General features: G+C 38.7%; 1 protein-coding gene across 2 annotated transcripts; it reads left to right on the top strand.

Moving 5' to 3' along the window:
* Positions 1-21356: 21356 nt before the first annotated feature.
* Positions 21357-26962, top strand: LOC109171288 (histone deacetylase 2). 2 transcript variants are annotated; one of them, XR_002052560.1, is made up of 13 exons: positions 21357-21796; positions 22084-22139; positions 23317-23434; positions 24286-24348; positions 24471-24539; positions 24616-24782; positions 24870-24934; positions 25230-25276; positions 25466-25510; positions 25602-25652; positions 26076-26162; positions 26532-26614; positions 26702-26816. XR_002052560.1 is itself a non-coding variant. In XM_019320354.1 (13 exons), the coding sequence occupies exons 1-13, from the start codon at positions 21563-21565 to the stop codon at positions 26803-26805; spliced, it is 1194 nt and encodes a 397-aa protein (XP_019175899.1). In that variant the 5' UTR covers positions 21360-21562; the 3' UTR covers positions 26806-26962. The 2 variants fall into 2 exon arrangements, 1 of the variants encoding a protein (XP_019175899.1); XM_019320354.1 differs by having other exon boundaries at positions 21360-21796; positions 26527-26614; positions 26702-26962.
* Positions 26963-27575: the final 613 nt, after the last annotated feature.

The raw sequence follows: 27575 nt of genomic DNA, 5'->3' as shown, positions 1-27575 counted from the left end.
GAAGGGGGAGTTCTTTAAATTAAGTGTGAATTAGGGTGAGGGGAAGGTTAGGGGACTCACAATCTCACCGCGCGACCTAAGATTCCTAAATCCTATGTTCTTGAACACTTAGAGTTTAAGCCTAATGTCCTAGAGTCTGGTCTTAAGAGTCTTGTCCTAGGGTCAAACTTAGGCTCTGATACCATCTGTAACACCCCAAAATTTTGAAACTTTTAAAACTTATATAATAAAGGTAAATTCTCATTAAATCCCAAAACGGAGTATTACTAAACATAAGAGTGCGGGGTGCTATGCCACATCTGAGCTGGAGGACTCAGATGCACAGGCTAAACTAACTAATTATCCTCAATACATCATCATGGCACGCAGGCCGAAAGGAAAAAACTATCTAACTAATCCAAGTTCTTCAATCGCGCTCCGGAAGCTAATCAACTGTGCCTGAAAGCCAAATATATCTGTTCAGCGAATGATGCTGGTAACCCACTCCAACGCGTTGAAATACAATATAGGTAAATATATACATAGATATATGAAAACCATTTTCGAAGCAGGAAGATATATACTTAGGAGACTCTAGCTTTAAAACCAGGAATAGACTCGACAGGTAGGGATAAGCACGTTAAACAATGATAATCAGTTATATAGAGAAAATATCATGAAGAACACGTATCTAAGGTCACATTTCACTTTCAAATCATTCACATCAATATTTAATCAACATTCATGTCACACAAGCACACTTTGGTGGCGCCACGGGACCAATCGCATGCCCCGAACATGAGGGTTAGTACATATAGTACTAACACGGCCCCATAGCACCCTACCTCATACCACAGTATGAAGGGGTTGATCGCAACCAACCGTATAGACCGTCGATAGTTTCAACGGCGGATCACAGCCCTACACACCGCTGACGCGCTCAGTCGGTGGACTGTGATCCTCTTTTGGGGACTGTGACCCTACACACCGCTTGACGAGCTCAGTCGGTGGGTCGTAACCGATCAAAGCCCTACACACCGCCTGAGGGACTCATTCGGTGGGCAATGATCTTCAGGGACTACGACCCTACACACCACTGGCACATACACTCGGTGGATCGCAGCCGACCATAGCCCTACACACCGCCTGATCACTCATTCGGTGGACTATGGCCTTCCTCAGGCTAGTGGCCCTACACACCGCCTGGCGCATCCAGTCGGTGGACCATAACACATGAGGCCCATGTGAACCGCAGCCCAAGAAGTGAGTCACTAACCGCAGCCAGGAGAATGAACCGCAACTCATGAGTAACCAGTTTGAACGCAGCCAACTTCTGAACTGCATCTCAGGAATAACCAATTTGATCGCAACCAAATTGGGGTAACATGCACACATAACACATAGTAACACATAATAGCACATTTGGAAGGGGGAAAGCGTATAAATAAACTTATGCGTGATTATCCACATACTAAGAATAGTCCTAAGGGGTTCATACATCTTCCTCCTAGGCCAAAGGGTTACCGGTTCAACTAGCATGCAATAAACGAGACTCTTTTATCCTACGAACGGTACCCGAAACATCAACTAGACTCATGCACGACAAACGGAGTCCGTTGGGATACCACGGGGATTGGGGAACATCAAACGGGGAAGCCAAAGTCCCGATGTGCGCAACAACCAGCGGGTAGCCTGTGGGTGGAGGGCCACTCGCCGGCGATAAACCTCCGGGCAGCGGGTGCCCGGCGGGCAGTCGCCTGCCCGCTGCCGGCGGTGTCTCATTGGGCAGCGGGCAGGTGGCAAGTCCCCCTACCCCCACTTACCCCCCACTGACTCTTTATCAAAAATAACCGTCCCGGGATCCTTCGTGGAACCCGAGACCATGCTTAGACACCTTTAAACGCAAATAACGACACCACGTAGACAATTAATGGATCAAAAGCAAGAATCACATAGAACACATCCTAACATGACTTCTAAACATAATCAACACCCGAACATGTGAATTCCCACCCAAATATGCCAAGAAAATCCCAATACGAAATTCATGATTCAACCTAGGGCTCTAATCATATTTAAATCACAAATCATGCTTTATCTTTAAAAATCAAGAACATCAAGATCTATCAAGAACATCACACAATTATCAAGATCCTCTTATCATCATCAAGATCACACACAAAATCATCTCATCAATTATCAAGATCATATCGCAATTATCATAGAAGATTTCATCAAGACACAAGCATAGAATAGGGAGCCAAAGAAGAAAATTATCGCAAGGAAAATAGGTTTTGTTGAGACATGGGTTACCTCTTAGCCTTAATTAAATTCCTTGGCTATGAAGGGTCTTTCTTTAAGATCTCTTCTTTCTTGATTTCTCCTATGGGAATTCTTGGGAATTCTTGTGTGGTGAAAGTTATTGTGGTGTGGGTTCTAGGTGCCTCCTATGCCCCTATTTATATATCTAAGAGTCCTAATTAGGGTCTAAATGGTATGGGTTGCCAATTCTATTCCTTATAGGACTAAGGGGTTGGTTTTAGGGATAAGGGTCGATGGACTATGGTGGACCCCTTTTTAGCTAATTAATGGATTTTAATTCACTTTTTAGGGTAAGGAATTAATTAATTAGTTTGGTTTAGGGGTCGTAACACGGGGTGTTACACTAGGAGCTTGTTTTAATCCATACATGAAACGTCTTAATAAGTAGACATGATGTGGAAAACTAGCATCAATATAACTAGGGGGTTGCTTCATATAAAAAATTTCATCCAAATTTCCATTTAAAAAAGCATTATGAACATCTAGCTGCCTGATAACCCATCCAGATGATAAAGCTATTGATAATAGAAGCCTTACAGTTGTGGGTTTCACCACTGGACTGAATGTATCAAAGAAATCCTTACCTGGAACCTGATTGAAGACTTTTGCTACTAACATAGCTTTATGCCTCTCAATAGTGCCATCAGCCTTCATTTTCGTGCGAAACACCCATTTACACCCAATAATATTCATACATGTGGTGGAAGGAACTAGGGACCAATTCTGATTCTGTAGTAGAACATTTTGGTCCATAGCTTCACGCCACTCAGGATATTTAACAGCTTGAGTGTAACACGTAGGTTCCGTAGGACAAACCTGAGCAGCCAGAACCGTAGGAGGAGCCTGAGACTTACTGCGAGTTGCCATGGAGTGGGTGCGGATAGTTGGCATCGTCGACTTGCCACGCGGACGCCATGTAGCCTCTATAGGTTCAGCCGAGGATGATGCAGGCTGCACAGAATCAGCTTGCATGGGCTCGTCCGGCAACACGAGCTAAGGCGACGAATTTGGATGCACGGAATCCGATGCAGCATTGCTGACGTTATGGGGGAGAATAGATTCCGCCTACGGAGCAGTCTGAGTAGGTGGTGTAGCCTGCAAGGAAGATTTAGTAGCAAAAAGAAATACTTCTTCATCAAATCTGACATGCTTGCATGTGTAAATCTTATTAGTCTGTAAGTCCATGCACTTATACCCCCTAAAAGACTCAGGATAGCCTAGGAAGACTTAATGAGGAGACCTGTATGACATTTTTTAATGATTGTATGGTCTTAAGTGAGGATAACATAGACAACCAAAGACACAAAGAAAAGAATAGGAAGGAGGAGGCTTATGCAACACATGATGAGGACTAGAATTGTTTAAGACACCGGAAGACATTTTATTAATCAAATAAACAGCAATTTCAAAAGAAAAATCCCAAAAACAATACGGAATAGAGGCATGTGCCATAAGAGTGAGCCCAGTTTCAACAATGTGCTTGTGTTTCCGTTCAACACGCCAATTTTGCTCATGAGTATATGCACATGACTGTCTATGATTAATGCCTAATTGCACAAACGAGAAATGTAATTTCTTATATTCAGTTCCTAGATTAGATTAAATAGACTTGATTTTACGATTAAATGAACGCTCAACTAAAGCACAAAATTGATCAAATATGGCATAAAGATCAGATTTCTGCTTCATAGGAAAACACCAAGTGTAACGAGAATAATCATCAACAAAGATGACAAAATAACGAAAACCATTAGAAGATAGCAAAGAAGCTGGTCCCAAATATCGGTGTATATCAAATCAAGAATGTTCGAAGTACTAGACTCAACACGTGCCAAAGGGAAACGTGTAGATTTACCCAATTGACATGCTGAACATAAATTAGAATTGCAACAAATACTACGACTAGACCCACTAATCGAACATGACAGAAGAATTTGACTCAGGACACGCTGATGAGGATGACTCAGGACAAGCAAAGAGGAACGCAGATGTAACACCCCGTGTTACGGATCCTAAAACCAACTGATTAATTAATTAATTAATTAATAACCCAGGAGAAAGAATAAAGTATATTGGTTAATTAGGGAAAAAGGCCACCATAGCCCATGGGCCCAATTATATAAACCCAAACCCTAAACCCAATAGGAATAAACTCTAAATAAACCCCTAGATCTATAAATAGGGAACTTAGGGAGCACCTAGAAACCCCCGACACGCCTAAACGCCCATCACCCTAGGAGAGCTCCAAGAATTCCCATAGAAGAGATCAAGAAAGCGTAAAGAAAGATCCTTCATAGCCAAGGAATTAATTAAGGCTAAGAGGTAACCCATGTCTCAACAAAACCTATTTTTATAGCTATGATTTCCCCTTAGGGTTTCCCCCATATTATTGTGAATGGCGAAATTATGGTGATTATTATTGATATTGATTTAATGATTCCATGGGGAATCTTGATAATCTTGATATTGGGAGTTTCTTGATAATTATGATGTTCGTGATGATTAATTGGGATTTTGATGATTATGTGTTGTTCTTGAGGATTATGATGTTCTTGATGATTAATTGGTATCCTTGATGTTTGTGTGTTATTCTTACCGAATCTTGCAATTAGAAGACGAACCGTATTCTTGATTGATATAAAAGTGATTAGAACCCTAGGTTGTATCGTATGATCTTATTCTGGGATTATCGGGTGGGAATCGCATGTTTGGGTGTTGATTATGATTAGAAAAGCATGTTAGGTTATGTGCCGTTCGTTTATCGTATTTGATCCGTTAATTGTCTATGTGTTGTCGTTGATTACGTTGAAAAGTGTCTAAGCATGGTTTCGGGTTCCACAACGGTTCCCGGGATGAAAAGTGGTGAAAAGAGTCAGTGGGGGGTAGGGGACCCGCCACCTACCCGCGGCGTTCTCGGGCAGCTCCGGCAGCGGGCAGCCGGCGGGCGGGCAGCTGCCCGCCGGGCACCCGCTGCCCGGAACAGTAGCAGCCGGCGGGTGGACCCCCCACCCACCGGCTACCCGCTGGAAATCCCCCTACCTCGGGCTCCCGGCTTCCCCGTTTGATGTTTCCCCGATCCCCGTGGTGTCCCAACGGACCCCGTTTGTCGTGCCTATGTCTAGTTTGGTATTTCGGGTACCGTTCGTAGGTTTATGAGTCGATTATATTGCATGCTAGTTGAATTGGTACCCCGTTGACCTAGGTGGAAGAAGTATGATCCCCTTAGGACTATTCTTAGTACGTGATGGATCACGCATAAGGTTGTTATACGCTTTATTCCCATCCCCAATGTGTAATGTGGGTTGCATGTGCTTGCTATGTGTTATGTGTGCGTGTTGCCCCAATTCGGTTGCGATCGGATTGGTTATCCTGAGCTGCGGTTCAGAAGCCGGCTGCAGTCAGATGGGAATTCCTGGCTGTAGTCGGATGACTGTATCCTAGGCTGCGGTCCAGAAGCTGGTTGTGGTCAGATGGGAATTCCTGGCTGCAATCAGATGACATTTTCCTGAGCTGCGGTTCAGAGGCTGGCTGTAGTCAGATGGGAATTCCTGGCTACAGTCAGACAACACACTCTCTTGGGCTGCGGTCCACTGTTTGGTTGCGATCAAACATTATGATGAGCTGCGGTTCATCGGTCGGTTGCGATCGACCTCCCCGTGTTGCGATACGGGGCGTGGTGCTGTGGGGCCGTGTCAGAGCTATATGCGCTGACCCGCATGTATGGGCGTGCGAGTGGTCCTGTGGCGCCAACAACGTGCCTTATGTGTGAGATATGGACGAGATTGTGATTATGAGTGCCTTTGGATGTGACTATGGGATTCATATTGGGGATTGTTTATGATGGGTTGTGATTATTGTTTATGCTTTGCCTTATCTATTGTGAACTGCATATCTTGTTATAATTATTGCTTGTGTCTGGCCTTATCTGTCGAGTCATTCCCGGTTTTAAAAGCTAGAGTTCGTAGAATATATCTTCATGTTCACAATGATTTTCGTATATCTATATATATTTCTATATGTATTGTATTTCAACGCGTTGAAGTGGGTTACCAGCATCTCTCGCTGAACAGATATATTTGGCTTTCAGGCACAGATGAATAAGTCACTGGAGCGCGCTAGAACTCGGAACGTAGAAGTAGATAGTTCCCTTTTTCGACCTGCGTGCCATATTATGCATTTACATTATTGAGGATATTAGTTAGTTAGCCTGTGCACCTGGGTTCTCTAGCTCAGGTGTGGCATAGCACCCCGTACACTTGTATTACGTTTTGGGATTTAATGAGATAATACCTTTATTTTATAAGTTTTAAAATGTCTTGAAAATCTGGGGTGTTACAGCAGAGGGAGACGAACATGGAACAGGCAAAGTGTATAGACCACCTGAACTACTGTCCCGTAGGAGGATTTCCTTGGTGGTAATATCTTTCACAAGGAAAAAATAAGGGTGAAACTAAAAAAACACATTGTTATCTGTAGCAAAATGTTGAACAGATAATAAAAAGGTAGACAGACTAGGAACATGCAATATATCAGAAATCGTAAAAAACCTAGAAGGGGTATGAAAAGTAGCATGGCCAACACGACTAATAGACAGGCCCATACCATCACCGACACGTAAAGTTTCATTACCAGTATACTTCTCCGATGTAGAAAGGGTAGATATGTCTGGAGTTGCAAGATTTTTGGCTCTAGTGTCTAGAACCCAAGTATGAGACTTTGACGAGGTGTTAGCACCAAAACCATTCTGAAACACCAAATCAGTCCGAGGACCCGGAGCCCCTGAATAACGCCGAATGCAAGTGGCTCCTGTGTGTCCAAAACCTTTACAAATTTGACACTAATCATCATACCGCCGAAAACAATTTGCTCCCGTGTGCCCAAAACCTTGACAAATCTGACACTGATCATCATAACGCCGAATACAAGCGGCTCCTGTGTGCCCAAAACCTTTACAAATTTGACACTGAACATTAAAGTCACGTCCGTTACGCTGCTGATCGTGATATTTCTAACGTTGGTGGTGGGGCTGCGGCATGATTAGAATTACGCACTTTTCTGAACGAAATTTAACTAAAATTTCTTTCACAATGAAGTTGCTGCTGTCTTTCTTTTTTCTTTATCCTTACACACTTTTCAAGATTCAAATGGGAATCTTGATATTGCCTAGTGGAATTTCGACGGTGGATCAAGAATTTTCGGGAGAGAATTAAGATTAAAACCCTGGCTAACTGATACTAGATGAGAATTGAATGAATTGTATGGAATGAGATAATTACAAAGAGTACAGACAATGAGAATATATACAAGAAAGAGTCACATGATGATTGGGATAAGGAGTTATAAACTGACTCAAATACATAGAGTCCTAATATGGATGTTATGTTATATTCATTAAAAAAATTATATAATTTGAACCAAATATAGAAATCTTATATTCCCCACCCCCGAAAAAAAAATATTGGTTATTATATTATGGAACTTAAACTGCTTTCAAAATAGTAATAGTAATAGTAAAAGTAATGACTTAAACCCAACACTACTAAAAGTTTTGAAAAATTTGAGGGGGTTAGAGCTATTTTGTGAAAATGTAAGGGCAACCCCATCAATTTTTTTTATATAGTTTTTTGCAGGAAAAAAATATGGAGATGCGTTTTTTTTTATTGATGTGGGGGGGGGGTGGGGGTGGGTGGGTTTTTAGTGATTGTTTTCTCCTACAAGTTAAAATTCTTTGTGGGACCCACAACTAAGAGATATGGAGAAAAGCTGCCACCTTCTTGCGCACTTGACGGACATCCACGCTAGTTGCACACACCAACTAGCGTATTAATGTTTTTTTTTTGTTGCCATATTTTTGTTTTTCCTTTTTTTTTCCCCCCTCTTCCCTCTTTCCTCTCTTTCTAAGTGTCACTGCAAAAACCCAACAAAATCTAGCACTAATGAGGGCATTCACAATTTCACATTAGTGGATGTTAAGGAATTTTTTATAAAAGAAAAAACTAGGTTATGATTTTTACGCAGATTGGGGGGGGAGGGGTTAGGGAATTTTTTTGAAAGTAAAGCAAAGCTTGTATTAAAACATATCAGAAATAGAGTCTGGTAGGACGGTGTCCCAATACAAAATAGTAGCCTGAGTAACAGCTGAACTAGCTAAAGTATGGGCTTTAATGTTAACTGATCTAGGAACGAAATGAATAAATCAATCAACAAAAGAAGACATAGTAGTTCTGCATTCATCTATAACTAAACCAACATATGATAAGACTAGTGTCCGTGAAGATAGTAAGCTCCGGAGCTCCGAACAATCTGTGTAAAGGTCTATCTCAAAAAGGCAACGATCCATGAGCCATGACATAACCTCTTTGCATGCCATAGCCTCCACCATAAGAGGTGAGGAACACGATGCCAACGGACCGCAACAAGCCGCTAAGAAGCCTGATGAAGCCGAGAGCAATACTGCTCCGAATGCCGCCTTCCCAGTCGACTGATGGAAAGAGGCGTCGATGAAGCACCTTGGCCTTGCGTCTGTTGAAGCAGCAATGAGGGTGTAAATTGGAGGTGACACGGCAGTGCGTGCATGTACCTGTCACCATGCAGGAACCGAGGCAGCAGCAGCACCGAGGGTGCATTTCGGCAGCGGCACGCATCTCTTTCAAACAGCGGTATTTCGAACTCTCCAAATCTGGTACAAAACTGCAACTATCAACCCCAAATCATCCTCATGAAACATGTCCAAAATATGAGCAAACAAGGTATCAAACGTGTTGGCAGAGACGGAAGGCAAAGACAAAGAAGAAGAATTCCACACAATTTGAGAGTAATCACATAAAACTAGGGCATGCATTGTATTCTCATGGGTAGAGTCACATAACGGACACGAGGGGCTCACTTCTATCCTCTTTAAAAGCAAATTTGTGGTTGTGGGGAGGATATCACTAAGTGCTCTCCAGATGAATGTCTTCCATTTGGGGGAGACTTTCAACTTCCACAAGAAAAACCACCTATCAAAAGCTCCCGGGAGATTATTAAACTCACCAATAATACGTCTGTAGCCACTCTTAACAAAATAACACCCTCTCGTATCATCTTGCAAGAACCATGAATCTTCATAATTCGGGCAAATAGGGATCCGTGAGATACGGGCTGCCTCATCTGGAATAAATAAATCAGTTTTCAAAATCCCAGGTATTTGTATTTGGATCAATCAAGCCTGAGACCAATGCACCAATCAAAGTGGGGGGGGGGGGGGCATGGCAATTTGTACAGCGGGATACGGATCATCAGGGAGCCAAGGATGACCCCAAATTAGAGTCGATTTTCCATCCCCAATTCTAAGTCTCACACCACCACAAACCAAATCATGAGCAGCCATAATACTGCGCCAACAAAAACTAGAACAACTACCCACCTTGGCATCAATGAAAGAAGTAGTAGGGAAGTATCTTAGCCTTATAAATTCTAGCAACCAAAGACTGAGGATTAATCAGAAACCTCCAAGCTTGTTTCCCTAGCATAGCTAAGTTAAAAGCATGAAGATCCTTGAAGCCCAAACCACCAAATCTTTTGGGTACATACAATCTGTCCCAAGTTTTCCAGTGAATACCTCATTCATTCCCATTATTCCACCAATATCGATTCATGGTTCATTCAATAAACAAACATACAGACTCAGGGAGCAAGAAAACATTCATTGAAAAGGTAGGCATAGACTGTGCCACACTTTTTAACAAAACCTCCTTACCAGCCTGAGAGAGAAACTTTTATTCCAAGAACCTATACTCTGTTTGATTTTATCCTCAATATAAGAGAAGACTGCCTTCTTATTCCTCCCTATAAAAGCTGGCAGCCCAAGATATTTCCCAAAATTAGGGGCTTGGACAACACCTAGAACATTAATCACATCCCCCATGTTCACCTCAGAAGTATTCTTGCTAAAGCAGACATTGGATGTGTGAAAATTAACTACCTAGCCCGATAGTTTCTCATACGTGCTAAGGCAATGCTTGACCACACCTGCTTCCTGGGCATTTGCTCTAAAGAAGAGCAAGCTATGATCTGCAAAAAAAAAAAAAAAAAAAAAAAAAAAAAAAAATATATATATATATATATATATATATATATATATATATATATATATATATATATATATATATATATATATATATATATATATATATATATATATATATATATATATATATATGGGAGATAGGACGAGCCCCCATAGCCACCCTACACCCATGGATAGAGCCCTCCAATTGTACTTTCTGCAACAATAGAGATAAACCTTCTGCACAGATAATGAATAAATAAGGGATAATGGATCACCTTGTCGCAGACCATGAGTTGGAAGCACAGACCTGCCATTGACACCATTAATCAAGAAATTATAAGATACTGTGGTGACACATAACATTAACAACTCCACCCTTCTGACATCAAAACCAAGAGCCAACAACATTTTCCTCAGGAAAGGTCACTCCATCCTATTATATTATCCATGTCTAGTTTCAAGGCTCCCCAACCAACTACCCCACACTGCTTTCTATTCAGATAGTGACCTACCTCTACAACCATTAGAATATTGTCCGTAATCAATCTATCAGGAATGAAGGCACTTTGTGATTCAAAGATCAAATCATTCAAGAACGGCTTCATCCTATTTGCCAAGATTGTAGCCATCACCTTATACACAACATTACAAAGAGTTATTGGCCTAAGATCAGCTACACACTTCGGGCTATTCTTCTTAGGGATGAGGACTACATTAGTTTCATTGAGACCATCCGGGAAGGAACAAGAATTCAAGCATTGAATAACAAAAGCAGATACATCCCCCCTTACCACATCCCAGAAATGCTGATAGAACCCCGAGTTCATCCCGTTTGGCCTAGGGCTTTGTCGGGGAACATATAGAATAGAGCAGACTTGACCTCCTCCATACTAAACGGGCTCTTGTGAGGGTGTTCTTCTTTTTACGAGCAGAGGCATACTTGTGAAAGAATTTCGTATTCGCGTCTAGCCATTTAAGCCAGTGTTGCTTCGCCTGCTGCCTCCAAAATACATCCTCAAGTGCTTCAAGACGACTCAGCTGCGTCTCTAGATGTTGGAACTCAGCCAAAACAGCTGGTCCCTACGACCTCTCAATAGCAATTGATTCTTACGCAACTCTCTACTCCGCTCACAAAACTTATGAAAGTGCCCCCCCCCCCCCCCCCCCCCACTGGCTAACCGCTTCTCACAAGATTGTAGGCAATCCAATAAACCTTCATATCTCTCCTCCTCCCACACACTCTCCACAACCTCCCTGCACCCTTCATCTAAAAGCCAGGCCATCTCAAACTTGAACCCCCTCCCCCCCCCCCCCCCCACCCCCCCTCGTCCTCCGCCCCTAATCCGTGAGTCACACACATTTAGGAACAGAGCCGAGTGATCAAAAGAATGAGTAAGAATGTCCTCCACGGTTGCACAGCTTCTTAGGTCTCTCCAGTCTACACATGCTAAAACTTTGTCTAGCCTTTCCTCGGTCCAATCAACAGAACACCTTCCTCTTTCCCATGTGAACTGATAACCCCGTAAAGGCAACTGAGACAAAACACAGTCCTCAACAACTTCCCCAAAATCGCGAAGGAGGCCATCAGGGTGTGGATTTCCCCCACGCTTCTCGTGTTGGTATAAAAGATCATTGAAATCCCCTATAGCAACCCAATGAAGCAGTGATCTGTCAGCTAAGGATCTAAGAAGATCTCACGATTCCCGCCTTCTATTACGCTCCAGGAATCCATAGTAACATGTCATACGCCAACACAAAAAATTTCCCAGACTTACTTCCACATCAACATGATTTTTCGAATAACTCAAAAGCCTTGCTGTATTATTGCATCTCCACAACAAAGTTAAACCTCCACTCAAACCAACGTTATCAACTTAAAATAGGCCATCGAAACCAAGCTTGACACGGAGGCGCTCAGCGTGTATCCGTCCCACCTTGGTTTCCATTAAAAAAAAAAAACAAAATCGGGCTTCTTTTGGGACACCAGGTCCATAATTTCGCGAACTGTACATGGATTGCCCAAGCCACGATAGTTCCAGCGGATCGTACTCATGAGGACGGGTGGGTCTGGGAACCACCAGAGCCCGTCGAGAGCAAGTTTTTTGACACATCATGCATTGCTATATCACTAATGCCGCCACCCGTCTGCATCCCACCACCACTCCCCGTCTCACGTCGGCGCTTCGCTGCCGCCACAACTGCCACCTCTCCCTCCTTCCTACTGTCGCATGTGCGTGAGTTCCACAAGTCAGCCGAACCCTCCGCCATGACAACAGCCTCCACTGTCGGACGCGGATGGCCACCGAGAGGAATCAACCATAGATCCCCGATCGCTCTCGGCCCCCTGGTCTGAGATCGTCGCCAAACGGAAGCTGATGAACCAGTAACGGTGCCTCACGAGCTTTGATATAGAACTTGTATGCATGCCCCATCATCCCACAATAATAGCAAAAGGCTTATAGCCTCTCATATTTGAAAACCACCCAGCTGCTCGACTTATCTCTTTTGATCAGCCTCATGCGCCTCTTCAAAGGACGTGCAACCGGGATGGAGACGCTGATACGAAAGAAAGAACGCCACGGTGCGCCGAAAAACCGTTCATCACACTTGATAAAGGAACCCAGGAAGTTCCCAATCTGCTTCTGGATTATCTCCAATATGTAGCCGACCGGTAGATCATGGAGTTGCACCCAAAGGTCGATCGAGTCAAGGACCACCTCAGTCGGGAGCATGCCGTCGGCGACCTGCTTACAGAGTAGGATATTGCTTTGATAAGACCAATGCCCCTCCTCCAACACATAGTCCATATCAGTCCTATGATAGAAGACGAACGTGAAAAGGTTAGGTTGGATTTTTGCAATCTGGACTCCTCTCACCAGCTTCCAAATCGAAGCCAAGACTTGACTCATATACTCCACCTTCACCCTTTTCTCTGTCAAGAATCTCCCTACAATCACCCACGTCTGCTCAACCCCTTCCCGGACACCGCCACTACCTCCTTTGACAGTTCAAACGCGAGAGCTTCCTCCTCTAGTACCAAATCCGCCCAGCGAGCCGTCAACCCTGCTACACCTCCATCTCCAGGGGTTGTCGAAGCCATGCCCACAACAGAGTCAGACAAAACCGATCAAAAATCGAGAAGAAAATAGGCAAAGTGACCGGAAAAAGATCAAGAGAAGCCAACAAAACCCTAGAAAAACCCTAGGAAGGAAAACCCTAGACAAAGCTAGAGAGAGAATAGAAATGAAGGGAATCACCCGCAAATGCAAATCAAAGTTTTTTTGTGAGTCTAGAAATGAAGGGAATCACCCGCAATTTGCACTTTTCGTGCCCAGCTAGGTGCGTCAATGGGTCTTTTGTTATTATTGTTTTTTTCTTTGTCAAAATGTATTTTTCTTTTCTTTTTCTCCTATTTTTCTCTCTCCCCTTTCTTAGTTGTCTTGTAAATAACTCACAAAAAAATCATTAAAATTGAGTTTGTTCCGAAGATGCTCTAAGCAATAAGTAAGAGTAAATACCAGCAGAGGTCCTCCGACTTTAGTGGCACTGCCACTTTTAGTCCTCAACTTTTAAATCAACCACTTTTAGTCCTCTTACTTTTTGTTTCTAGCCATCTATGGTCCTTCTGTTAAATTTGGCCGTCTAATGCCGTTTTCTCAAAGGTAATTTGGTCCTTTCATAATTAATTTATTAATTATTATGTTTAATTTCCTCATCAGAATAGTCAAACAATGGTTTCCCCAATGAAAGCGGCGACGAATTGTGAATGCATATATGGATTCACGAGCTGGTTTTGTACACGTTCATGGAGAAACTATTGTTTGACTATTCTGATGAGGAAATTAAATATAATAATTAATAAATTAATTATGAAAGGACCGAATTACCCTTGAGGAAACGACATTAGATGACCAAGTATATCAAAAGGACCATAGATGGCTAGAAACAAAAAGTAAGAGGACTAAAAGTGGTTGATTTAAAAATTGAGGACTAAAAGTGGTAGTGCCACCAAAGTCGGAGGACCTCTGCTGATATTTACTCCAATAAGTAATGTTAGAGACTCTAATAATTTTTCTCTGTTATAAATAGTAATGATTGTGGACATTATTGTGTAACGGTTTCCTTAATGTCTCCATTATTGTATTCCGTTACACTTGTTATTATATATATGTCATTCTAATGTAATGATCATAGGTGTGATATAAAGGAATAAGAAACCCTCTATTTTGTCTCTACTCTTCTTCTTGTTCTTACTGTTCTTCACGAGCTAAAGGCCTGCAAATAAACTTGCAATACAACACGTTATCAGCACGCTCAATCCCGGTGAACGGTAACTTTTATGAGTTTTTTATGCCTTATTATTTTCCGGATGCCTCAAAATTATATGTGTTTATGCTTTATGCATTTTTGAATTTATGAAAACTTGATCATATGATTATATATTTTTGATAATATACTTCTGCATCCGTAAGTATATTTTTACTGTGAATATGTATGTCATGAATGAATAAGTTTACTGGGCAAATACATATATTTCGTAGCAATGAACCAAAAATATTGATGTTGATGAATATTTGATGAGGAACCAAAATTTTTTGGCCTATGCTTATATGTGACTTCATATCAAATATGCGTACAATTTTTCTTGCAATATCTAAGATTCTAGTTGCTAGATGTACTAAGTCTGGAATTTTGCATATGATATATATTTTTTTTTCGGAAAAATTGTATTGCTTTCAATATATACACTATTTTTTTACATACTGGCATGAAAAATTTGATTGATTAATTATTTTTGGTATGATAATTCGTTTAGTACAATGAGAAATTGTCTAGAATGAGTTTTTTTTTCATACCTTTCTTCCCCCTCCATCGCCGTCGCGCCTGTCATCTGAGCCACGTCGGAGGTGTTGCAGCGGCGGCATGGGGCGGCTATTTTTTTTGCGGCGGCTGTCCAGCAGTCCAGCCCTGTTTTTAGAAGTGATCGGAGAGGGACAAAAATAGATCCCGTTTTTTCGGCCGATCGTCCCCCATTTTTTCTGATCTGCACCATCATCGCATGGTGGGCTGTGAGGATGGCCCTATGGGTGGCCGCGGTAGAGGCGAGCGGCGGCTATTACGAAGATCGTGGCCGCGTTACTGACGACCGGTGGTGGTCTGCGGCAAGGGCGACGATCAATAATGGCGGTTGGCGGAGGTCTCTTCGTTTTATCGAAACCGTTTGCGTAAATACAAGCCCCATAACGCCAGAAGCGTTATTAATTTCGCGTTGTTTACAGATGATTTTTGCTTTTATTCATTATAAAAAAAAAAAAAAAAAAAAAAAACGCCAGAAGCGTTAATTCCTACTTAGGATTTGGATTGGACCACCTTTAAAATAAATGGACCATCTTTATTTTTGAACCATTCTTACATAAAAATCCTAAGTCCCATATTTTTTTTATAAAATATGTTTTTTTTCTTGGTCCTCATTAAAACTATTTCCGGTAGAAAATAGTTGCTCTTGAAAAAAGAGAATTCACTGAGCTCGCACTCAATGGAAGAAATTTCTTTATTTGGGTGTTTGATGTCGGAATATATCTTGCATCTATAAAACTGCCAAACACCATCAAAGAGGCATCTACGAGTATTGAGGCCCAGAAGGCAATACCGCTCATTTTTCTTCGTCACCACCTTAACCATGACCTCATACAATGAATATTCAATCTCTATTCCATGCCTTCGAGCATGCTTCTGCTTGAACGATTCTTTCATATCTGAATGCAAATATACCATATAGTGGATCGTTCTTAAGCATTATCTTGATACCCATTTTTTTCTCTCAATTATATTGTGGGCTGTTTTTGGAATAATAAAATATTCCTAATAATTCTTGTAGCTTATGCCATATGCTTTTGCATCCCGTCGATGCGCATGCATAGAATTAGAGAGCTTAATTAAAATACATAATATTGTGATACTTTCTTGATGTGACCACCAAATACATTGTATGGTCGGTGCACTTGTTGTCAAGTGTCAAATTTTTGTTGTGTCACAAATTGCTATCTCATGCCTTACAGGGATGTGAGTTATCACAAAAGAGCATTTACTGATTTGCTCTTGATGGTAGCAATTGTTTGCTATACGCCATATATTTTAAGATTTATTATAAATCTTACTAGAAGCTTTGCCCGGATGGCAAATCAAAGCCACTGTTTATTATGGGACAATCCCTGAAGGATCGTTTTAATGAACAAGTGGTCATAGTCTGAATTCTAAATATAGTTTTGCCTAGAAGGTAAATCAAGAGCACTATTTTTATTTGTCACCCATTATCTTGCCCCAACCCTCGATTATAGATATTTGATCTAAAAGGATTTATAGACCCTAAGTCAATCCCTGAAGGATATTTGGTGTATGCGGGTCTTATTGTCAATGGTCGTATTGTACTCCAGTAGTAGTACATGACAAAATTATGCTAAGTGTTTGGTCATTGGGCTATTTTTTTTAATAAGGTCTGGAAGACCCTGAATGTGGATTGATCTTTAAGGTGACTAATGACTCATGAATGAAGTTTGCAACTTCTATTTCTAATGCTATGCTACTCTCCAAAAGTCAATATTGACTCACATCATGTTGGTTTGCCTGAAGCAAACAAGTTGTGATTTTTTTACACATAGTAATCACTGCCTGAAAATTCTGACCGGCGCAGTTTGAAAATTAAATTCGTGAAAAATACTTGTTGAACTCCTTTTGGCATGAAATTTTTTCTGGAGAACCTAGACTCGTGATATTTGATGTCTGTAAAAATATTTTGTTAAAAATATACTTTGGTTATTCCAGAAAAATTTGTAAAGTTTTGGCAGTGTGCTGCCAATTATTTTTCTGCCTGGAGCAATGTTGTGAAAAATTTCAGAAAAAATACTTTCACACCTTGGATTGACATGAAAATTTTTATGTACGTTCTAGACTTACTGAACTACATATCTGCCAAATTTTGTGTCAAAATGTGTTACCTTTTTCCCCCAGAAAATTCTGCAATCCAGGTCAAAATTCTGAAAATTTTCTGCCGTTTTCAGCTTGTATATCTTGCTATTTTGTGATGTTTTCATGCTGAGATATGAAACTATGAAATAAAATGAGAGTTTGCTTGGAAAAGTGCTGTTTTTGACGCCCCGAAATAGGAATGAATGGGCCCGGCAGCGAACATGTGCTCATTATTATTCGGCGAACGGTACTTCTCTCATTTTTATAATTTATGAATTAATAAACAATATCTCTTGTCATGTCATGCCTTGTGTGTACCAAACATGATATTCTTTATTTAATGGATGTGCATGACTCAATTGAGTGTTTGGTGTCCAAGACATAAGGGACAATTATATCACATGTTGCATGTGCTTCTCTTTAATTGACAACATTTAGCATATAATCTCTTGATTATGTTCACATAAGAGATTTTGTTATTTATCTTGTTGGCAATTTATGATTTGCTATAGGCCATAGCTATTGAGATTTATCACCCAACTTATAAGTGGAAAATAGCATGAATTCTCAATATGGTTAGGTTGCACCTGTCGTTGCTAAACCTTAGCTTGCATGTGATAATAGTTAAAGGCTATGACATGTTTACAGTGCTAGTTTCTGCTATAGAAACTTTTTGACATGAGATTTGGGCATATGATATTTAAATTTATAGCCCTCATTATTTTGTATATTTATTTGCCCAGAAGGTAGATTAATGATTTTAATTCTCTAAGTCATCCTTTTAGGATGAATCTTGACAATGAATTCTTGACCAAAAATGGTCAACCTATCCCATCAATCCCCGAAGGATTGTTTGACGTTACTATGAGTCAAATTCTTTTTATCCAAGTCTAACTCAATGCATATCACAAATCAATCCCTCAAGGATTGCTATACCCCCTTTTTCACCTAGTACGTGATTTCAGAAGTAACATTTTCCTATCTGCGTTATTTTATTTGCGCAGTCTATTTTATATCACCACCACAACGTACCTCTAAAAGGGCTATCAAAGAAACCTCCGTCTATTGATTAAATACAGAAAGCCCATGATAGGGGATCAATACATATAATTGGGTACGTTGACTGCATTCCTAATGAAGATTGTTTCTCGGCATTAGGGGGAGATAATATACTACTCCGTAGCTTTTTGGAATGCCAAGAAATTTCATAAGGATAAAAACATCTTCATTATTTAAATCCATGTACTAGTTAGATTGAACTGGAAGTTCAAAAGATAATCTATTTGCAATTTTAGCAAATAATCTGCCGAATACATCTATTGATCATAATGATCATAAAAGAAGTGACTAGGTCATATATCCTTGGACCAAACATATCTATCGATGCTCCTTGACACCAGAAGTGTAGGAGACCTATCGGTGAAAGAGATATGAATCATAATACTAGATCTAGTAAAGAAATATTGTCACTCTTGAAATAGTTTGAATAATTATGTCCTGCAGACGTTCGTCCAGATGACGAAAAACCCTGGTAAGACTTATAGGTGCACCAAACAAACGTAATACTAGGGATGCGGAACGACCACATCAAAATATCTTTGGGAAATGTTTAGAATCTGGTTGTTTTAGAAATTGCCATTACTTTTACAAATATGGGAGTTTTACAAAAAAGTTATAGTTGTCGACAACACAATTGCTATTACAAACTGCTCGTTATATAATCTGGATCCAGAGTTAGGCACCAGAAGTGCCATGACTATTTAATATATAAAGGAGCAATTAAGGCATAGCTCGACTCGCTAAAATGAATAAATTCTCTTTATAACAATACACCATTTGAGTGTTAACCCTGAAGGTTACAAATGGGTGTGTGCATGAAAGAGAAATAAGAATAATGAGGTGATAAAGCGAGTTTGTAGCCTATGGGTTCACGCAGAGACCCTTAATTGATTTTAATCAAATATAATCTCCCACGGTAAATGGCATTAAGTTCCGCTACATAATACAATTGGCAGAATAATAAATTTAGATATGCAGTTAAATTTATCTTGAGAAATCCCTGATGGATTCATAATTCTCATTTTTAAGTATTATTATGTGTCATTATCTACTCTTTAAAGGGTTGCGAATGGAGTTAATATCCTCATTGAAGGAATAATATGTACCATTGTGTGCTCGATAAAGGGTTGATAATGAACTTATTTATTATTTATTATCTCAGTCAAGATTGATGGTGTAAACATCAATGAAAGATATAAAGAGCTTGATGATGTCAGTTCATATTTAAAGACTGAGACTTTTGAAACAAAAAGCTTGTGAAAGCTATAAGTATTATCTCGACTTGAAGATCGAGTTTTTCTTTACAGTTTTTTTATACACCAGTCAGCCTACATCTAAAAATGCTTTTTCATATGTCTATATGCATATAAGTGTCATGTTTTTATCAAACTAAAGGTTTCCTAATAATCTCTTGAAGTAGATAAGGAACCTTTTTGGACTCGAAGTCCCTTACTTCATTATCATTGGAGCACCATTATAAAACCAGAAGTTCCATAACCGCAACATATTTGTGATAAAATTGCTAGCAAAATCTAGTGCTCCCCCTACAAATGAAGTACTTGAATAATGATTAACATATCCTCCGGTATCTTCGAGATACAAAGACATGACATTTATGTAAGAAACCATGATACGGTTTTAATAGGCTACTCGGGTACTGGCTGTTTTGTTTGATCCCCGCAATGCCAAGTCCAAACTAATTATACAATGAATTTCCCTAAATGTTCAAAATGAGGACAATAACACTTGTGTTGCACAAATGTTATATTAGCTCTAGAAGAGCCATAAGATTATTGTACACTACTCTAAGTGACAATCCAGAAGATTTGTCCAATCCATCTCTTCAAAATTTGAAATATATGTAGAACTTGAAAATTGTTATCTTCAGGGGGAGACTGGAAGTACATTTACTCGAATCAATCCGGAAGATTGAACATTGAACGTAAAATCCTGAAGATTAAGTCATAAAAGACTAACAATTGCGCACTATTTGCAACACATAAATACATAAATATCATGTACTCTTTTCCTCACTAGTTTTCTCCCATTGGGTTTTCTAGTGTGGTTTTTAACGAGGCATGAGTATGATATAGTAATGACAATGAGGAAAAGTTGCAAAATAATTGCTTAAATGGACAAACCCCAAAATCCTGAAGATTATGCGGTTTGCGCCCTGAAGGCTTATGGTTGTACTCTTTTTCCCTTAACTAAGTTTTTCCCACAGGGTTTTCTTAAGTTAAGGTTTTTAATGAGGCGACCAAATACAATATATGTTTTTATATATATCATGTACTCTTTTCTTCAACTAGGTTTTTCCCACGTGGTTTTCCTAGTGAAGTTTTTAATGAGGCATGAATATATTTTCTATTGTACTCTTTTCTTGTCTAGGTTTTTCCCACAGGGTTTTCCTAGAAAGTTTTTAAAACGAGGCTAGATCATCAACAAATAATGTCCAAGGGGGAGTGTTATAAATAGTAATGATTGTGGACATTATTGTGTAACGGTTTCCTTAATGTCTCCATTATTGTATTCCGTTACACTTGTTATTATATATATGTCATTCTAATGTAATGATCATAGGTGTGATATAAAGGAATAAGAAACCCTCTATTTTGTCTCTACTCTTCTTCTTGTTCTTACTGTTCTTCACGAGCTAAAGGCCTGCAAATAAACTTGCCATTATTGTATTCCGTTACACTTGTTATTATATATATGTCATTCTAATGTAATGATCATAGGTGTGATATAAAGGAATAAGAAACCCTCTATTTTGTCTCTACTCTTCTTCTTGTTCTTACTGTTCTTCACGAGCTAAAGGCCTGCAAATAAACTTGCAATACAACATTCTCTTCAATTCCTCCCTCATGATGTGACCACCTCTCATTGATAGCTAAATTCTATTTTGAATTAGTGATGGAGTTGATAACACCTAATAAATGAATGTTAATAACATTGAAGATGTTTTCAAAAAAAAATAACATTGAAGATGAAATTTAGGAGGGGAAGCATTTTCCCTAAGCAACTGCTGGGGCTCATATGTAATTTTCTCCGCTCCACGTGGCATGCTCCGCATAGCTTTACTGACACCTATCTCCGAAGCAGCGTCTAGCTCTTCCCACACTCGCCGAGTCAAACTCAACACCTCTCTCCCAACCGCCATAAATCGGAAGTGAGCTATGATCCTCTATGCGTCAGCCGGATAATATAATCTCCCCTCCGATCGCCGCTAAACTTCACCGCTCCCTCAATCGTTGCATTATCCTCAACTCTTCGCTTCTCTTCTCAACTAGCCGAAGGTCCACGATGTCTTCATCGTCCGGCGGCCCTTCTCCGATATCTAAAAACGACGACGACGACGTCGAAGCCCGTCGAAATCGAATTCTCTCAAGGAAGCTCTATTTCGACGTGCCTCCTTCTAAGGTAACACACCTCTATGGCTCCTTTTAAGAAAGAGGTTTACTTTATGCGTAAATAAGAAATTGATTCTAGATATATAATTCATATCTATTTTATTCTTCGGGAAATAATTAGTATTATTTTTTGAATAATTGTGAAAATTACAACACTTGTATTTTTTTTTTTTTTTTTTTTTTGAATGCTACTAGCTCTATTAGAATTTAATACAATGTATTGTGTATGTACGATTGTTTTAGCTACACTTTATCAAATGTTCTTAACTGAACTTTAACTTCTATTTGTTGAACCAGGCTCCGTTTATCTACTCATCTTCATACAATATCGCCTTTCTCGGCATAGAAAAGTTGTAAGGATTTATTTCTTTCCTTTTATTGGAATTGTCTCCCCATATATCTGCTTTTTGTGTTTTTCTCCTTTTATTGGGTTAGTATATGGTTTTACTGCATTTGGAGTAATACTTGTATTGCTTTTGGAGTACACTTGATGAATTTCTTTGGAGACTCTGTTAATTGAGTGAACTTTCAATAAGATAATTCCAGTCTTGCATGAGTAAGGTGGGAGAATGTGGAGATGGAATATATATATTTTATGTTTGTTTTTGGCAGTTTATGATTTCTGACTTAAATTTATAGGAAGACTGAATGCCAGAGTAAACACGATATGTAACTGATGTTCGAAAACAACCAGTGCAGTTATACTTCTTTGAAAATGTTTAACATTTTTTTTTAAAATAAAGGCACACATTTATTCATGATCAATGGCGTACTACATTTAAATTCTTCTTATTATTGTGGTAATTATTATACTTTTACTTTTTCTGTAAGTTTCTAAATTTAAATTCTGCTTAGTGATTTTTTTCAAAATGGAAGTGTTTTACTATAGAATGTGAGGAACTGAAAAACACCACTATTAGACAACTACAAGTCTACAACTACAGAATATTAGGAAGGCAAAAACACTATGAGTATTATGCAATATTTCACTAATATGTTTATAGCTTCACTTCCATTTAATCCATAATTACATTTAAATTTATGCAAGTAAATAGATTATTCTTGAGTCATCACTACTATATGTTACAAGAATATGAAACTAGATGACTCAATATTTAGTACATGATTGAACAAAAACCCCTAACTTCAACGTGCTGGAAATCTAGAAAGTCCTAACTAAATTGATCATAATTTTATATTGACATCCTATTGGGCTATTGATGTAACATTTATTATATAGCAGGACTTCAAGTGCTCTTTGAGCATATGTGAATTTTGCAAATCCATCATATAGTCACCAAAGTATAGTCCTCCAAAGTCGCACCATTTTAATAATATTTTGTGGAAAAATTAATTTGGTGCAAACAACATTTTACTTCTTATATGATTGGTTTTCCGTTTGCAAGTACCTTGTCAATAGTCCACCTTTCTTTATGCACATTTATTTATTTTTGTTTCATCCTTTCAGAGGTAACCATTTTGTGCTGAATGTCTTTCTGAAGTTCAATTCATTTTTATTAATTGATGTAGGCACCCATTTGATTCTTCTAAATGGGGTCGTATCTGCCAGTTCCTCACTGCAGATAAAATTCTGGAGAAAAAGCAAATAGTTGAGCCTCTGGAGGCAACCAAAGATGATCTCCTAGTGGTATTGCAAGCCACTTTTCACTTGCATTTTATTTGTGCTTGTTTAAAATAAGATGTTGAAAGTTGAAACTTATAGGATTTTTTGCTATTTATATTTTATATATCTAATTATCCTTCTCCATTCTAGTGTAATGCCCATTATTCTTTATACTATCATGAGCGCGTGAAAGGAACTTAATGTGATGTGTTGGTCCTGGACTTTATAGGAACAGTTTGGTCTTTAGCAAATGCATTATGACAGAGAAGGGAACAGGAGATCATGGAAACAGAGATCTGCTGCCTCGAAAAATGATTCTATACAAGTTCCAACTAAGGAATAGAACAAATAGTAAATTTAATTGATTCTATTTTGGGAGTACATCTGAAGTGTTGGGGGTTAAACTTGTAACCTCCTAAGCTTAGCTAAGTTTATAAGTTTATGCTACTTGACCACAAGGTCTTGGGCATAGTTTCCTTATACCTGCTTAGATTTGCTTAAGAGGATGTACTGATGTAGTGCCTTATACATACTCAGATGTGCTTATCCTTGCTCTATAGAAGATTTTAGCATATAGACCATAAGATTCTAGAGCTTGAGGCTGAACTTTATACATCTGCTGGATATTGGGTCCATTAGTTCAAAAGTCAAAATGCGTGTCTGTCAAACAAACTCTATTTTCTCTCCTTCCCTCTCTTGTTTTTCTAGAGCAGACTTAACAATGGAACTAAGAAAATGTCACCCTTTTACCTCTAATGTGAACATAAATGGGAAGTATTAATTTCTTGTGCCTGCTGTGAAGCTTGCATGCTACGTGTTCCTCATGTTCTGTAACTTCTATTTGTATGTCTAAGAATCTGTGATTTTGGTGACAGGTACATTCAGAGTCCTACTTGGCTAGTTTAAAGAGCAGCATAAATGTCGCTATGATTGTTGAGGTCAGACTTGAATTTAACTTCATATTTTTAATGTAACATTTTCTTGAAAGTACAGCTGGAACCAAAAGAATCCCTGTAATGAACTTTTTGATTTCTGGATATCTTGTACTTCTACGTTGTAGGTCCCACCTGTCTCAGTTCTGCCTAATTGTCTTGTACAACAGAAAGTTCTTCAGCCTTTCCGCAAGCAGGTGAAATTTAATTATATTCTGCTTCTATTTCTTTACAAATTATGGTTCAAACTACTCACTGAGCAGTTTATGATAGGTAGGAGGAACCATTTTGTCTGCTAAGCTTGCAAAAGAACGAGGATGGGCTATCAATGTGGGTGGTGGGTTTCATCATTGCTCTGCAAGCAAGGGAGGTGGCTTTTGTGCTTATGCAGACATCTCAATTTGTATTCAGTTTGCCTTTGTCAGGTTGAATATATCAAGGTATTTATGCAAATTTATACCTACATAAACTTTTAAGCAATTTGTTGAGCATAAAAATTTGTTAATTTTTATTATCTACATATACAGAGTGATGATAATTGATCTTGATGCACATCAAGGAAATGGCCATGAAATTGATTTTGCAAATGACAGTATGGTTCTTTCCCTTACTCTTGGGCTTTCTGTGGCTTCTTTTTTGTTTTTGGGTTGACGAGGAAAACCCGCAGCCACTACCCGAGGGTGTACAATGAGTAAACCCCGCCTTGTGACCCTAGCCGGCAATTTCCACGAGGTAAACCAGTCTAGGTTGCCCATAGCTAACTGGCTCAAACCAAGAAGGATGGGATTCGAACTCATGACCTTGTGGTTACAAGTTTGTATCCTTAGCCATCTTGGCTGGGGTTACCCCTTTCTTTTGTTGATTGATCTGTGATTGGATATTGGCAGGAAGGGTCTATATTCTTGACATGTACAATCCTGGCATTTATCCATTGGTGAGTTGCTGCCCAAACACTTTATACCCACTAAATTGTTTATCCTGCTTTACGTCCCTCTTTATCTTGTTGCCCTCATGATTTTCACTAGTGTCCCCTTGCAAAAGAATTGTGATAATGGAATCAATATATGGTTTTTCATGAGCATATGGTCTACTTGTCTTTTTTCTAATTTATGTATCTTTTAAGGATTTTGAAGCCAGGAGATACATTGATCAGAAGGTTGAAGTTGGGGTGAGAATTAAATTCCCCTGATTAATATGAATTTACTGTGTGCTTCTGTTTCGTCAAACTCATATGACCTTTGTTAAATCAATTTTGACAGAGTGGGACTGAAACAAATGACTACTTGACTAAACTAGATCAAGCTCTTAAGGTTTGTATTTTCGTTACTTGGTTCTTCATTCAGTTTCAAATGAGAAAACACAGATGGTGGTGCCGTGGTGGCCCTTTTTTAATGAAGGAACTGAGGAGACTCAATGTGGAGAATTAAGACAGGCAATAATTAATTAGTTATTAATGTATATAGAATGTTGAATTTGAAAGATCCAAAAATGCCTGGCGGGTAGAGGATAACAACCACCCACCAGTTAGGCAGAAGCAAAGATGAAGAATCTAGGAATGAGAAACTGTATATAGTATTGAAAGGTTACAATATATTTCTATAATTCTATGTTTCTATTGAAGATACATCATACATATATATAGACACATAACTCTTAAGTAAACACCTATTCATAAACAGACACAACCCTATGTATGTATGTATGTATGTATGATTTTTGAAATGAATCTGCAGGTTGCTGAACATAAATTTAACCCTGAGTTAATTGTGTATAATGCTGGCACTGATATATTGGATGGAGATCCTCTGGGCAGATTGAAGGTAAGCTTCTTAAAGACTTAAATTTGTATGGCAAGAAATAAAATCCTAGCTTCAATAAAAACAAATATTCTGTGATCAACCAAACAGGCTAACCCAAGGCCCCATATGTTCTCTCTTATTGTTTCGAAACACTACAATACTGAATTTAATCAATTAGCTAGTTCAACTCGTGACTTTAGAAATTCACATGTTCTTTCTTATTTTTTCATTGTGGGACTCTTAATAGACACTAAACTAGAGCTGGATTAGTGATCTGTGATTCTGTGCCACTGCCTTTCGGAAATTATGTGTGGAATCTGATGTGATTCTCTTTTGTATGCTAATTTATGAAGGATAATTCAGCCATATTTATTCATGTGTGTAGATCAGTCCAGAAGGAATAGCCGCAAGGGATGAAAAGGTTTTTAGATTTGGTCGGGAGAGAAATATCCCTCTTCTGATGCTTACATCAGGTTGAATAAGTGTCATTATTAAGTCATTGTGATCTTCTTATTTAGGCCATCTAAAAATCTGTGTTTTAATATGGTATGATGTTTCAGGTGGTTACATGAAGTCCAGTGCTAGAGTTATAGCGGATTCAATCATAAATCTTTCAAGGAAGTCGTTGATAGACATTGGTACTGGCATTTCTGGGAAAATATGAACCTCCTGTCACCTGTTGTGGATACTGCCTTCATTTTATACCCCTTCTTTTTTTGTCCTTATAAAAATTAAGTTATGAATTATGTGGATGTTAGCAAAGTAAAGGAGTTAATACTCAATTTAATCTTTAATTATAGTGATTTTTCTTTTCTCCTAAACATTGCTTACTAAACTACTAAGTTAAACCGTACGAACATTATAGTAGTTTTTCTTAATTTAGTTTAAAATGACTTTTTGTGTTTAATTTGGTTTTGGATTTTGATGGTTTTATCTAATTGAACTCTCTTGTAATGATATAACTTGGTAATTTTTCTTTTATTAATATCAAATTTAGTACTTTTTTTTTTTCGAAAGTTATCAAATTTAGTACTTAATTATAGTGACTTTGTCTAATTTAGTTCTTGATTAAAGTGATTTTATTTGATTTAATCTTTAATTATAAATATTTTTTTTTCAATTTAGTTTTGATTCTAGGAACCAACAAACGGATGACTAATATAGGATTCAATTAGGTAAAATTAGGATTCAATTAGGTAAAATTATACTCCGTATTAAATCAATAAAAATTATTAGTTGAATATTAAATTGTATAGAAATAAGGTTCAAATAGGTTCTATAACCTAAAAATGTAATTAAATCACTGAACAAAAAAAAAATAAATAAATAAGGTTCAAATAGGTTCTATAACCTAAAAATGTAATTAAATCACTGAACAAAAAAAAAAAAAAAAAAAAAAAGTTTAATTAGATTACTAAACACTTCAAATGTATG

Source organism: Ipomoea nil, unplaced genomic scaffold (assembly GCF_001879475.1).
Source record: "Ipomoea nil cultivar Tokyo-kokei standard unplaced genomic scaffold, Asagao_1.1 scaffold3401, whole genome shotgun sequence".
In the NCBI taxonomy this organism is placed as follows: Eukaryota; Viridiplantae; Streptophyta; class Magnoliopsida; order Solanales; family Convolvulaceae; genus Ipomoea; species Ipomoea nil.
This window is presented reverse-complemented; position numbering and strand designations above follow the sequence as displayed.